The 12,820-nt window shown below is 44.3% G+C and overlaps 1 protein-coding gene across 1 annotated transcript; it reads right to left on the reverse strand.

The window, feature by feature from the left end:
- Positions 1 to 229: 229 nt before the first annotated feature.
- On the reverse strand, positions 230 to 12,590 carry rbpja (recombination signal binding protein for immunoglobulin kappa J region a; the record flags this gene model as incomplete). The annotated part of the gene is made up of 9 exons (XM_079999043.1): positions 230 to 1,420; positions 8,117 to 8,220; positions 8,370 to 8,525; positions 9,507 to 9,647; positions 10,886 to 10,998; positions 11,264 to 11,401; positions 11,565 to 11,739; positions 12,129 to 12,294; positions 12,502 to 12,590. 9 exons carry the CDS (start codon positions 12,588 to 12,590, stop codon positions 1,075 to 1,077), a joined length of 1,428 nt encoding a protein of 475 aa, XP_079855169.1. The 3' UTR covers positions 230 to 1,074.
- Positions 12,591 to 12,820: the final 230 nt, after the last annotated feature.

Here is a 12,820-nt window from a genome sequence, read left to right on the forward strand (position 1 = left end):
AACCAATCCCCCCGCCCCCCCCTCCCCCACATACACACACACACAGACGTTCCCTTGCACAAATGATGAACCATGAAGCTCTCATCAAAAATAAAAAATAACATCAATATGAAGTAATCGTGTAGAGAATCACCCCTTCCAAAAAAAAAAAAAAAAAAAAAAAAAAGAATTATTCAGGCGAGAGGCTTTAGTGAGAGTCTGGAGCTCGGGGGATTCCTCAGGGCGGGGGGGTCCATGTTCACATCCACAGGCGGCCACAAGAGGGGGCTAACGGGAAAACAACAAACACAAACTATTTTCCCCAAGTCTTTGTTTTTGACGTGTGGTGGAGTCAGTTCCTCTCTGATGGAGAGCTTGTTACCGGCGCGCGCTTCTTCACATGGGTCCATAGGCCTCGCTGGTGAACAGGCTCACGCTCGCACACAAGCACGTGTACACGGCCGTACTACCGCAGGAGCAGTCCGAATAGAAGGGCGTGGCACCTCCGATGGCCGCTCATTCCCAGCGGCTCTCGGTGTGCTCCAGTTTCCCCAAAGCCTCCGATGATGACGGCGAGGAGCGCTCCAGCTCCCGCTTCACGCTCATGGTCGGAAACTGGGAGAAACTGAGATCTTGCCTGCTTGGTTCACTGGGTAGATACTTTTTTTCCCCCCCAAATAGTCAAAGGATATGTTTAGAAATATTTGATATCTAAAGGGAAGTTTCGTGCGTGTTAGATCAGGCTTCAACTCTTGGACGCCGATTAAAGTTGTTTTAGTTTCCTTTGTCCGTCGCAACATACATCCTTTTTTTTTTTTTTTTTTTTTTTTAAACTGAGATTTCTTCTGTGGTGATTTACCATCTGTAGCCAGCATCATGACGGCTCTCGCTGACCGCCATGTGCAAAATGTTCCACAACAAGAGTCCCCCCACGGCGCAGAGAGCGTAGCGCAGTTAGGCCCCGCCCCCTTTAGGATTCTGATTGGTTTACTATTTACAAACAACCCATGATTTTCCCCCACCTATCCCTGAAAGGTAACATGTTTCGCCAGACCTTTGTCCTGCGGTGGGCGGAGGAGGTCTGGCAAAGTGTGACTACGACAGCACCGACATGGCCGACGCGCCCGACGACATGCTACTGGCGGAGTCGCTGGTGGCGTAGGGCCCCTGGCCGTCCACGAGGCCCCCGAGCGAGGACGGCGAAGACGACGACGCCGGCGAGGAGGAGGAGGTGCTGTGCGAGCGCAGGATGGCGCCGGCGGCGCTGCAGTGGGGGCGGGGCCCCGGCTCAGGGGTGTAGGTGAAGGTGAGCGCCGTGGAGTAGATGATGCCATCGTTGCGGACGAGCGTGACGGGGACCTGCACGGGCTGACAGACCCAGCGCCAGCCCTCCCTGAAGGCCGAGATGTCCGGGACCACGCAAAGCACGCTCTCGCCACACCTGCAAGACATGAGCCGGCGCACCCGGAACACCACATTTAAATGATCAGCTTTTGGGGGTGTGAGGGCACACTGCAGCATTAATTTTGATTTTTAGGGTTTTGGTTCAGTTTTCCATTCCATAATCACACCAATGTACTTCACTATATACTATAGTTTGATAAAAAGCATCTTTCAACTTTATTTATTTTTTTTTTTTGCTTGTAGTTTGAAGTGCAGCGATTTTATTTTCCCAGCCTCACAGTGAGGATGCTCTGTGGCGCTCTCCCTCAGTCATTAGAGCAATAAATTTAGCATTGCTTATTCTTTCAAGGGCTGTCTTTTATGCAGTTATACAGCAGGGGTTTATTTTACAGCTAAAATAGTCTATTCGGGAACTCATAGCGCACTACAAGAACAATACTATGTGGTTAATAGCGGGGTTTATGAAAGCAGTTGCACGAGTGTCGCTGGGAGGTTCACCCTGAAATGCAACTGATCAATTCAGCATCGATTAAGACCAAGGCCAAGTTCTTTGGGTGGCGAGATGTGTGATTGTGCTGCCACATTCATGGTACTGGTGCTTTCATAAAAAATGTGCATCACAGTCTGCTGTAGCTTCATCGACTACACTCACATTTTGTGTCATATTACAGGCCTTATTTGCTTAGTTAGAGGCTGAGTTCTTAAGGGTACGTTCTTAAGCCGTTGCTTATTTGCAGTTGTCAGTTTGCTCATTAGTTCCACGACTTGGAGCTACGTCTCCTTCCCCCCATTGTCTGTCTGTCTGTCTGTCTGTCTGTCTGTCTGTCTGTCTGTCTGTCTGTCTGTCTGTGTGTGTGTGTGTGTGTGTGTGTGTGTGTGTGTGTGTGTGTGTGTGTGTGTGTGTGTGTGTGTGTGTGTGTGTGTCTCTTTTCTCACCCCTCCCACATGCACTAACAGCCTCGGGTACACAGATGCTTTCCCTTGCCCAAATGTAAGGGCCACATGCTTGTGTGTTGGTAATAGAGAAAGAGGGAGAATGGGTTCTAATTTGAAATTCTTATAAATACTCTCTTGGGTTCATCTGTCAGTGGCACCACAACTGAACAGTCATTGTGAGCAGAGTCCTTTTATAAGGAACATATGACAGAGGAGGATGGACCGTAAGGAGCACACAGCCATGCAGGACAAAAGGAATAATCCACTGAAATACAAGGCTCAAATCCAAAACAGCTGATGTGAAAGAATTTCATTGATTAAAATAATTATAATTTAAAAAAGATAAAACATAGATGTCAAAAAAAGTATATATATATATATATATATATATGCGCACGCACACACACACATGCCTATAGATATGTGTGTATATATATGCGTGTGCACAGGCGCGCGCGAACACACACACACACACACACACACACACACACACACACACACACACACACACACACACACACACACACACACACACACACACACACACGTGCAATGTGATGACTATTTACAGGTAACAGCGAATTAGTGAGTCTCGATTATTTTGACGCACATATTACATTTACTGTCAAATCCACCAAATACCAGGCGCGTTGGCACAGTGTACGGGCACGGTGCGGTGCACCGTAAGTGCACGCTTCCTATTAAATCCACATTCATCCACTGCTACAGCTCCACTGGCCACGACAGCCGCGTGGGTCCCGCACTTAGCCACATGGCATTTCTCTATTTGTTTTTCAACTGCACGCGTATATTTGCCTTTTACATAGGAACACGAGATAAAACGACATCGATTTTTTGTATGTGTTGTATTTTCACACAATAACTAATAAACGCATTGGTGGAATTTCAGACACAAAAACGTATCAAACGGTTTGTTCAAAAAAGATTTAAATAGCTGTTGTTTTCAATATTCCTCCTCTCTCTACGACAACATCGATGCTTCACACTACATCTATATCTTCTCCAGCTCGTGAAGGCCGTACCACACTTATTTCCTCTCCAGTATGTGTGAAGAGATAAGAGATAAGATGATATGATTGCTAAAAGTAAAGCCAGGTGCATACGTTTTGAAACATCCAGAATAGCCTTGGGTGATGGAGCAAAATTCCAATCGGCGATTGCTGGGGGTCAGAGATTGGCGAATAATAACTCCTCATTGTGTCTATCTGCTGTACGTCAACGACAAATACATTGCGTGATCTGATCACGCTCAAGTGATAGGACAGCTGCAGATACGGACTACTGCTGCAATTTTCAGTTACCACAATAATGACATAGCTGATTTTGACACTGTGTGTTTATTGTTCATAATTCACTATTAAACAATAATAGAACATGGGACTGTCACCAGGTTTCAGTATAATGTAAGCTGTAACTCTCATTGAGTTTTAGTACAACATTACATATAACTAATGAGCTTCAAGTGAAAGTCGACTCTTCTCACTCTCGTTCACTAGAAGTCCTCCTTCGCTCACCACACATTGAAAAAATGAGTCTTTACATCACGATCAGAGCTTGTGCACTAAGAATAACCAGAGCAGACGCTCTGCTGAAGTGAAAGTGATATATACACAGTCTGCATAATTTTGGAATATTGTCAGGTGATAGAATATTTATCCAATCTTCGCTCACCTTGAAGCCTCCAAACAACCAACATTCGCAGCTACGTTACATTACGTTGGTATCCGGTTTGAGTATCGGAGCATTTTTAGTACGAGTACAGGAGCACAGTATTGGGCGTGTAAATTCGACCATCACAAAATCTGAAAATATATCCGATCGACCGTCACTGGTCATGGCTGATCAGGCTGAAAACTGGCCGATTGATCGATGCATCTCTATTACCAACATTTTATATGTTAACATTACGGTCACATTTTTGTGATTATTACTCCCCCACTTCCCATTTGACCCCAGCAACGCAGCTTTGTGGATAATAAAGTACCGCTGCTTATCAGTGGATGTTGAGTGAGTGAGAGGAGAGGGAGGGCTTATAGAACCACAGGTCAGAGTATTTGGTCCAATCCCAGGGATGTAGCCTAAATACTCAATAAATGTACGTTAGTTATATTTTGATTGATTTATTGTTTTCTGTAATTAAATTACTGTACAATTATATATATACACAGTATATATACAATTGTTTTTTGCGTAGTTTCAGCTGGCATTTTGTACCTGCATATTTTGACCAAGAATTGCGTGGTTGGTATATAAAATGCATGCAGGTTGGCAGGTGTGTTATATCAAAAGAGATGTTAGGGGTTAATACTCCTATCAGTACCCCTGAACAAGGCACTGGCAAAAAAGCTGCACTGCAGCTGCCCACTGCTCCATGTATAGGATGGTTCAAATGCAGAGGATAACTATGCCCCAGTGGGATTAATAAAGTATAATATATTTAAATGTATATAATATACATTGTGGTGTAGGGATGGTGTGGTTTTAGTAGCCATACCTGACCTGGATCTCAGTAATTGGGGACCCAGGATCAGAGCGGGTGCATATCTGTTGCTCGTTGGTTGGTCTAACGAGCAATAGGTAAAACCCCCATCCCCACACTCACTCAGGAGAGAGGAGCCCTGTCATGACCTGCTGTCCATCTGCTCTGGGGCTTGTGCTATCAAGCCCCCTCTCCACAATAAACTTGTGTTTTCTACCCCTTCATCAGTGTCTCTGTGCCGGAGGGCCCCGAATACACTACTTGGGTGGCGTGTGGTAGGTGAAACTGACGCATATATTTACTTATCTCTTTTTTGTTTACATATTTATTATTTTATTTTTCCTGTGTTTAACGTAAAGCCATGAGAATACACGTAAAACTGTAAATTGATAATAATTATTATTAAATACATATTGTGTAATTATCTACATCGTTCAATAATAAAAAGCATATCCTGATCATATTTTTGGCCAGCCCTAATTTGAGCCATTGTAATATACCTCTATACCATAGTGTTTGAGTGTTCCAAAACGGGCTGTTTTCTGTGTGTGTAGCTTTAATTATCAATAAGCAGCCAAGCACCTAGTTCTGGGTTTGGAGCACAAATTCAGGGTGGTATGAGCCAATGGGGTTTGAGCTTTACCCAAATCCAGTTGCTGAATCTTCACTCATGTTAGTTCCACAAGGCCTAATCTAAAAGTTTGTTCCGACTTTCACCGCGGTGTCCAGAGCAGCGTGGCGCTTGAAGCAGCGGGTGGGGATTGGGGCTTTTTTGTAGGCGGGGCTTGGGGCTTTTTTGTTTCATTCAATTACAGAAAAGTCAGAAAATAAAATAAATTATATTAAATAGATACATCTACGGTTTTGTTTGGAGAAACACAGAGCGGATCGTGCGCCCCAGCCGACAGTAGTCAACCTAACGTGGACACACACACAAAGAAACACACAGCAAATATTTACATTTCCCTGGTCTGCAGTTTTGTCATGGACAGTTGGTAATAATTCCTCTTTCTTTTAAAAGATTTGTGGTGGTCTCTGCAGCCAACAACACTTCCAATGCATGCTTAGCTCATAGCTTCGATGCTAGCTGGTCCGTGGACCCACCATCCGAGTCGTGGACTCACCACTTATTTTCTGAAAGAGACAGCTCACAAAAACCTGACTGTCAGGACACGCACACGAACACGGATCTTCGTGCGTCCTATGGCAGAAAGAACACGGAGAGCTGAGCTCCGTTCCTCCAAATACAAAGAGTCGGGGCACGACTCGTAGACTCATTAAGATTATTTTCTGTGCATAACGCATGGAGAGGGGGTGATCGGGGAGAGAGTCACAGAGAAAGTGTCCCCCTTACCAACAGTTTTGTTCCAAACGCCCTTGTTTAGTTCCATAAGGAAACGTAAAATAAAATAACCTACATCTAAATTAAAAACACACTGTTGTTGTGCTCCGATCGCAGGCACCCCATCGCTGGCGCGCACATCGCTAGTGCACACATCGTTGGTGCCGTCAGAGAGGGAGACGGATGCGCAAAATGCACCCCTGTTATTCCGAGGAACGGGGCACGGCTTTCCCTGTTGCTCTCTGCGATCGGGGAACACGGAGAGCCGTTTTCGCGAAGGACTGCTCGACTCGAAGAATCTCAGTCGACTGACGGGTTTCCGACTGAAGCTGGAGGTACACTTAAAAAGACGCAAGAACAAAAGACATTAGAACCACCGGAGAACATGTCCCAGAACACCATCAGCAGGATACTCAATAAGAACTCAATGAGAACTCTGGAGAAGCACATAAGCAACAGTGACAGGAGTTTGGGGTGGCTTTGCTTTAAATAAAGATGAAAGAAACAAGAAAATAGAAAACAGCGAAATCAAACTCAATGTAATTTATTGACAAGTGACCATATTTCCTCAAATAGTGACCGGGACGCACAGTGGACCAAAGATCACTCTCTCCCCGTTACGCAATCCACTGTGCTGATCCAAGGCGGACCATCCCTTGGTTTAAATTTTTGTATCATATCAACACATCAAGTAGAAACTAACAAAAACAATAGATCTAACATAAAAACACAGGAAAACCAGCACCAGAACCGCACGGGATGTGCAGTGCACGCTGCAGCGCTGGAGTAGAAACACGCACACACTCAGATTCGTCCTTGTTTGCCAGTTCTTATTTGAACACCGATTTATATTTGAGGAGATCCGGTTTATAAGAGATGCTCCAAATGTTGCGGTTCCGGAAAAAAACAAGCTTATTGACTCGGGAAAAGGAGGAGGTTGAATGACCCGGAAAGGGAGGTTGAATGACGCAACGGCATTTGGACCAATCGCAACGAGGGGAGCTCTCAGAACGAGAGAAAGACGGGAGACCAAGTTGGCCTCGGGTGCTTGCACGAGAACACAGCAAGAACCCAGATCACCACGTCAATCTGTTCTTATCTTGTTCTGAAGACGTCTCTTTGGTCAAAAACTTCTGCTTCTTTTTAAGTGTACCTCCACCTAGATGGTTCAACTCATCGACTCTCAGGGGGCAGCCCTAGTTGTTAATGACAGTAATGCACTGACCACATACCATATGTTTACATTTGTTTATGCATTATTTGGTGTCTATGATTTTTTCCTTTAAAATAAAACAGCACTGGAAATTGTCTATTTATTACCAAACCATTTATCAGTAATACAGTTAAGATGTAAAAAATATGAATGTGTTGAGCTGTATGTTGATTTTAGTGGTGCTCCTAAATTTTGTGCTGTTTCTCCTAGGATTTTCAGTAGGCAGCACCAGTGCTACTGGTGGGAAAGTTAGTCTGGAGGCCTGAAAGCCATTCTCCATACAAAGCATATCGAATGGCCAGGACACATTTGGTCACCTGTGTTGAGGCACTTATCCAAAATAACCTACAACTGTTGAACCAGTAAATCAGTGTGTCAATCCAAGCATGCGGTGGCTCTATTCCTGCTGTGTCTACCTGACCTGGGCACACACCACGCTGCAATTAACTTTTCACACGGACTAATTCGTTTTTCGACCCTACAGCGAGGCTGAGTGACTAATGTTGTGAATATGTGACCCGTAACCTTATATTCCAAAGTCAAACGGCCAAGTCTTCTGAGGCCCTTATTTTTAGCATCTCGCCTTCTCTCCCCCATAGTGCATCATTGAGAACAGGCACACACACACACACACACACACACACACACACACACACACACACACACACACACACACACACACACACACACACACACACACACACACACACACACACACACACACACACACACACACACACACCTGTACATGGTGTCAGCCTCCACATCTCCAAACCAGACTCTCAGGTCAGGGGTGAAATTCTGTCCTGTCAGCTCCAACATGGCCACGTCTCCCCCACCGTTCAACTGGAAACAGGAAGAAGCGGGTTAGGCTTTGCGTCGCACCGTGCTGTGCCTGCGAGTTGAACCAAAGTTCAAGGAGGAGGAGACTGGAAGCCAAGCTGATGTTTGCGTGCACACTAGACATTAAATCGATGAGGTATAGGTTTGGGTACCTGGAGGCTCTCCACCACGGGTACGGGCGTGACAGGTTTGGGAACGGGGCCCATGCCTTCGTAAAAGGTGTACTCGGCCTTGTCAGTGCTGATGATGGTCCAGGAAGCCCCGTCGTTGATCATTTCCTTGTTTGTCTCTTTGGGACAGGGCGTAGCCTGTGGAGGCATCGGCAAGAAAACAGTTTGAAAACTCCTATGTACGAGGAATCCTCAAGCCAGGTTGAAGAACCATAAGGAAGCCTTGCATTGTTTGGTGATACATCTGTGTGAGCACACACCCATTCATTAGGTAGAGCCCCAGAGAAAGTACTTAACATTTTAGTTGAAAAAATATATATATAAATATATATATATATTTTCCTAAGCCAAAGTCATCAAGGAGGATTCAGTCATGGAGGCGACAGATAATGTTGCCTCGAGTGGAATTTCATAGTGATTTCATGCATTTTCAAATATTTACAAATGACACATTGTGCAGCATATTCCATGATTTCTTTGGTTTGTGTATTGTTCTAAATTGACCTCAAAAGACATTTTGTGCTGGGCAGAAAACCCACTTCACCTCTGAGCTGTGATTACTCAAAACTGTCAGAGGTCTAAACAGTGAGTGCCTCCATTTTAGTACAGGGCTTAGGACTAGATTTTTTATTTTTTATTAGTAGCACTAGTGCTACTTACTGAAAATTTTAGTAGCACCAATACAAAAAAGTGTATTGACACAATGTCAATTGTATCTTGTATCTTTTCCATCTTAATTATCACACCGATCGATTCTTTCCATATGCACCACTTTATTCTCCAACAGCACAAAACATAATTTGCTGTGAATAATGCTTATTGAAGAGAATGGTGTCGTCGGTGCATGTTGAGTTAGTACATTTCTACATGGCTCCCTCCAGAGGCAGCACTTCTTTGAGGGTGTCAACAACTATAGGGTATTAAAATGACAGCTGGTGCCGAGGGCGTGAGCTTCCTAAATGAATGCGTTCAGGAGTACCAGTGGTGTGATTAGTTAGCACCTGTAGTCAGAGCAAGTCTAGTAAAACGGAGCACCCAAATCATCGAGATAAACCTGACATAAATCGTTTCAAATAAATTCTGGCAAGATAATAAAAAGGGGGCACATTGTGCGTTTACCTGGAACTGAATTATCCGCTCTTGTGAAAGACAGAGGTACATTCTATCGGTATCTTTCAGGTAGAAGGCACACTTGTGTAGCTGGGACACCGGGTCATCTGCATCCAGCAGCGCAGTCTGCTTGTCCACTTTGCGAATGATCTGGAGGATCACGTCAAACAAAACACGAGCACATTAATAGATAAAAGCGACCACTCGCAGAGTTAGTACATAGGGTCTGAGAGCCCATTCAGACCTGGCATCTTGTGCCCAGATTGTATCTGAGAGAGACTGCAGGAACACCTGGCAATAACATCAGTCCCCAGTAACCACTTCCTAATATGCAAAGTACCATACTGTTGAATTTCCTGTAACCAACTTCAGACATTCGATTGTTTTTGCCAATGCTCCCACATTCCGCACTCTCTTTCTGGAAATGCGTAACTTAGTGCTAGCTACTGTATATAAGTGTATACATAGCTTGCTTGTAATAGGAATCATCCAGTTTATTCCGAACTGAATTAAATAAAAATAAAAAAGGGTAGCCACGGCGGAACGGTTTGGGTGGAGCCGAGTGGCTGTATGTTATGAATGAACAACTACTTTCACCAGGACGAACAACGTTACGGTTGGAGTTTGAGGGACTTGACACATTCTTTACCGACACCATTGAAAATCCTGTTATAAAAGGTTAACACTCTACTCCGCTGCCCTCGCTTGTGGGCGTGCATGGTTTTACAGCATTCATTATCTCCTTGGTAGGTCTGAAACTTTTGCTTTCTTTTACTGTTGTTTTCGCTGCTTCCCCATCAGTTCTGAATTCGGGACATGAGATGTCGGATATGCATACTCTGTTTATCATGCAGTCCAAACTACAGGTTTTGGATTGGTGAGCGCTTTGGCTTTGAATTTAGGTTGCAAACATTTCCTCAGGCAGTGAATTAAGCAAGTTTCTATGAGTTACAGAGTTATGAAAGGTTTTTTCAAGGACGTTCATCCGTTGTTGATCGAGCTGATCTGAGTTGTCACTTTTTTTTTTTTTTTTTTTTATAAACGAGCACACTTCCACCTACAGAGATTAATGATTTGGTCAGGGATGCATAGGCGTTCACACTATAATTACAATGTTACTATGTGAATGTGGTTTTGTGGATACGATTGCCAACGCGTCTTGGGTGGATTCACACTTTTATCTAGAGCTGTCAGGTTGCAATCAGACAACAAAAAGACAATTAAATGCCAGGTCTGAATGTTACTGAAAATACTGGATCATACACACATTGACGGACACCCCTCAACTTCCGGATGCATTCGTACACTTAAAACACTTTCTAGTTACTTTGTACAGGATGCCGTTATATACAGTATCTGACAAAAAAAAAACAGACATATAAACATACCAATCTAGGCAGCGCCATTCCAGTAACAGAGCAGACGAGTTTCACTGTCTGACCATAGTGTATGTAGCCGTCTCTTACAGTAAACTCTTCTCCTTCAGACTCTTCATCATCCACTGGGCAAAAAGAAAAAAACAGGATCTAATTTAAATTCCTATGTATAGTAATCCTCTCACATCCCCATAGGTTTTGGCTACAAAGCTGGAAATGACACGGTGTTATATGTTTCAATACAAAGTAATTATAGAATATCTCAACATACCTTTACAACAAAATCCAACGGTAACCATACAGTATATGACATGAAAAAAAAACATGGGTGGAGTGAGAGAAACAAAAAGAGAAGATGAACACAGGACAGTAATAAAATGTGTGACTCACAGAGGTGGATGTAGAAAGCCCCCCACTGCTGGGAGCTGGCGTGGAAGTTGCCGCCCTCCACGTGGAGGTACCTGGTGCTGACTGTCTGGGAGCGAAGGCGGTTGAACAAGGCCACTTTAGTCCCGGACGCTATGCACACTGGAGAGGGAGGCAGAGAGGTGAAACCAAAAATGGGGGGACCAGAAACGGTCTGGAGTCGATTAGAGAAACCCTTACGCCGAACAATTTTCCTAAGTTGTTATCAAAAACCAGCAGTCAGCTTTCAGGGAGTCTATTCCATCGCGCTGAGTTCCACACTTACAGTCGGCATTCTTGAGGGACTGTTTCTTCTTGGAAGGCTTGGAGATGACCTTGATCCTCTTGCTGAGGAACACTCCGATGTCAGCACTGTTGCCGTAGAACATCTTCACCGACAGCATAAAGTGTTTCCTTTTGTCTGAGTCGCTGATGTACAGTGTCTTTGCCGTGCAGAAGTGCTAAGAAGGTTGGGGAAGCACAGTTTTAGGGGGGAGGATTAGTAATTTCTCTGACCGTGTACTGACTGCCTGCCACTGGCGTCTGTATTTACGGAGGTGACTCAGAGGGGGGATGAAAAGGGAAGGACTTGCAAAAACACACTCACACATCACAAGTGTGAAAGGGATGGAGTTTGTAGCTGCAGAGGTTATGCTAGGTCACGCCAAAAGGAAAGAAGATAAAATGTGCATGTCACATTTTGTGGCCAGAGTTGTAGGGTTGTACTTAAAATTTAGTAATACTGTAATGCCAGAGGTTGAATTATACATTTTTAGACAAGAAACTGTTACAATACATTGGGAAACATGCTTAAATAATGATCAGAAAGCAGGAGTGTACAGGATCCCACCTTGCCCTCTAAATTCAGTTGCTGCATCTCCTGTTCACTGTTGCCAATTCCAATGAAGGCGCAGGGTTGCGCCTCCTGCTCTGAGCAGCCTTCCCTCTCCATGTTCTCCAACTTCTTCTGCCAGCCACTCCCCATCAGGTACACACATGGCGGAGGGCAGAAAAACCTGGTATGAGCAAGACATGGAAAAGGTTAAGGGTGGATAAGTCAAGACTGTTATTCCACAGGGGGGAAACCCAGGAACACAAACAACAGGTAAGCAAATTAGGTAAACAAAACTACAACACTGGTCCATTCACACACACACACACACACACACACACACACACACACACACACACACACACACACACACACACACACACACACACACCTTTTCTCGTTTCCGTATGACTTCTGTGCGACCTTAGCGTGTAGAATAAGAACAGTTTGATCGTCTTTCTCTTTAAGGTAATTCCTCATGGCCTCCCTGAGGGGGGAAAAAAAGATTAAATAGCATTTTTGCGGCTAGATGTAATACACCCCCTCAGGCATTGCAAATGGGATCATCTGAGATAGGTGATTAGGTTAATTGTAGACATTTGGGTTTTATGATTTTTTTATTTTTTATGTTTTTGTGTGGTTTACCTCGTCAAACGCTGAGGCTGAGGTCGCTCACCAAACTTCCTGCAAAACAAAGTTGGGCAAATCCA

The sequence above is a fragment of the Zeus faber genome (genome assembly GCF_960531495.2).
Source record: "Zeus faber genome assembly, chromosome: 4".
NCBI lineage: Eukaryota > Metazoa > Chordata > Actinopteri > Zeiformes > Zeidae > Zeus > Zeus faber.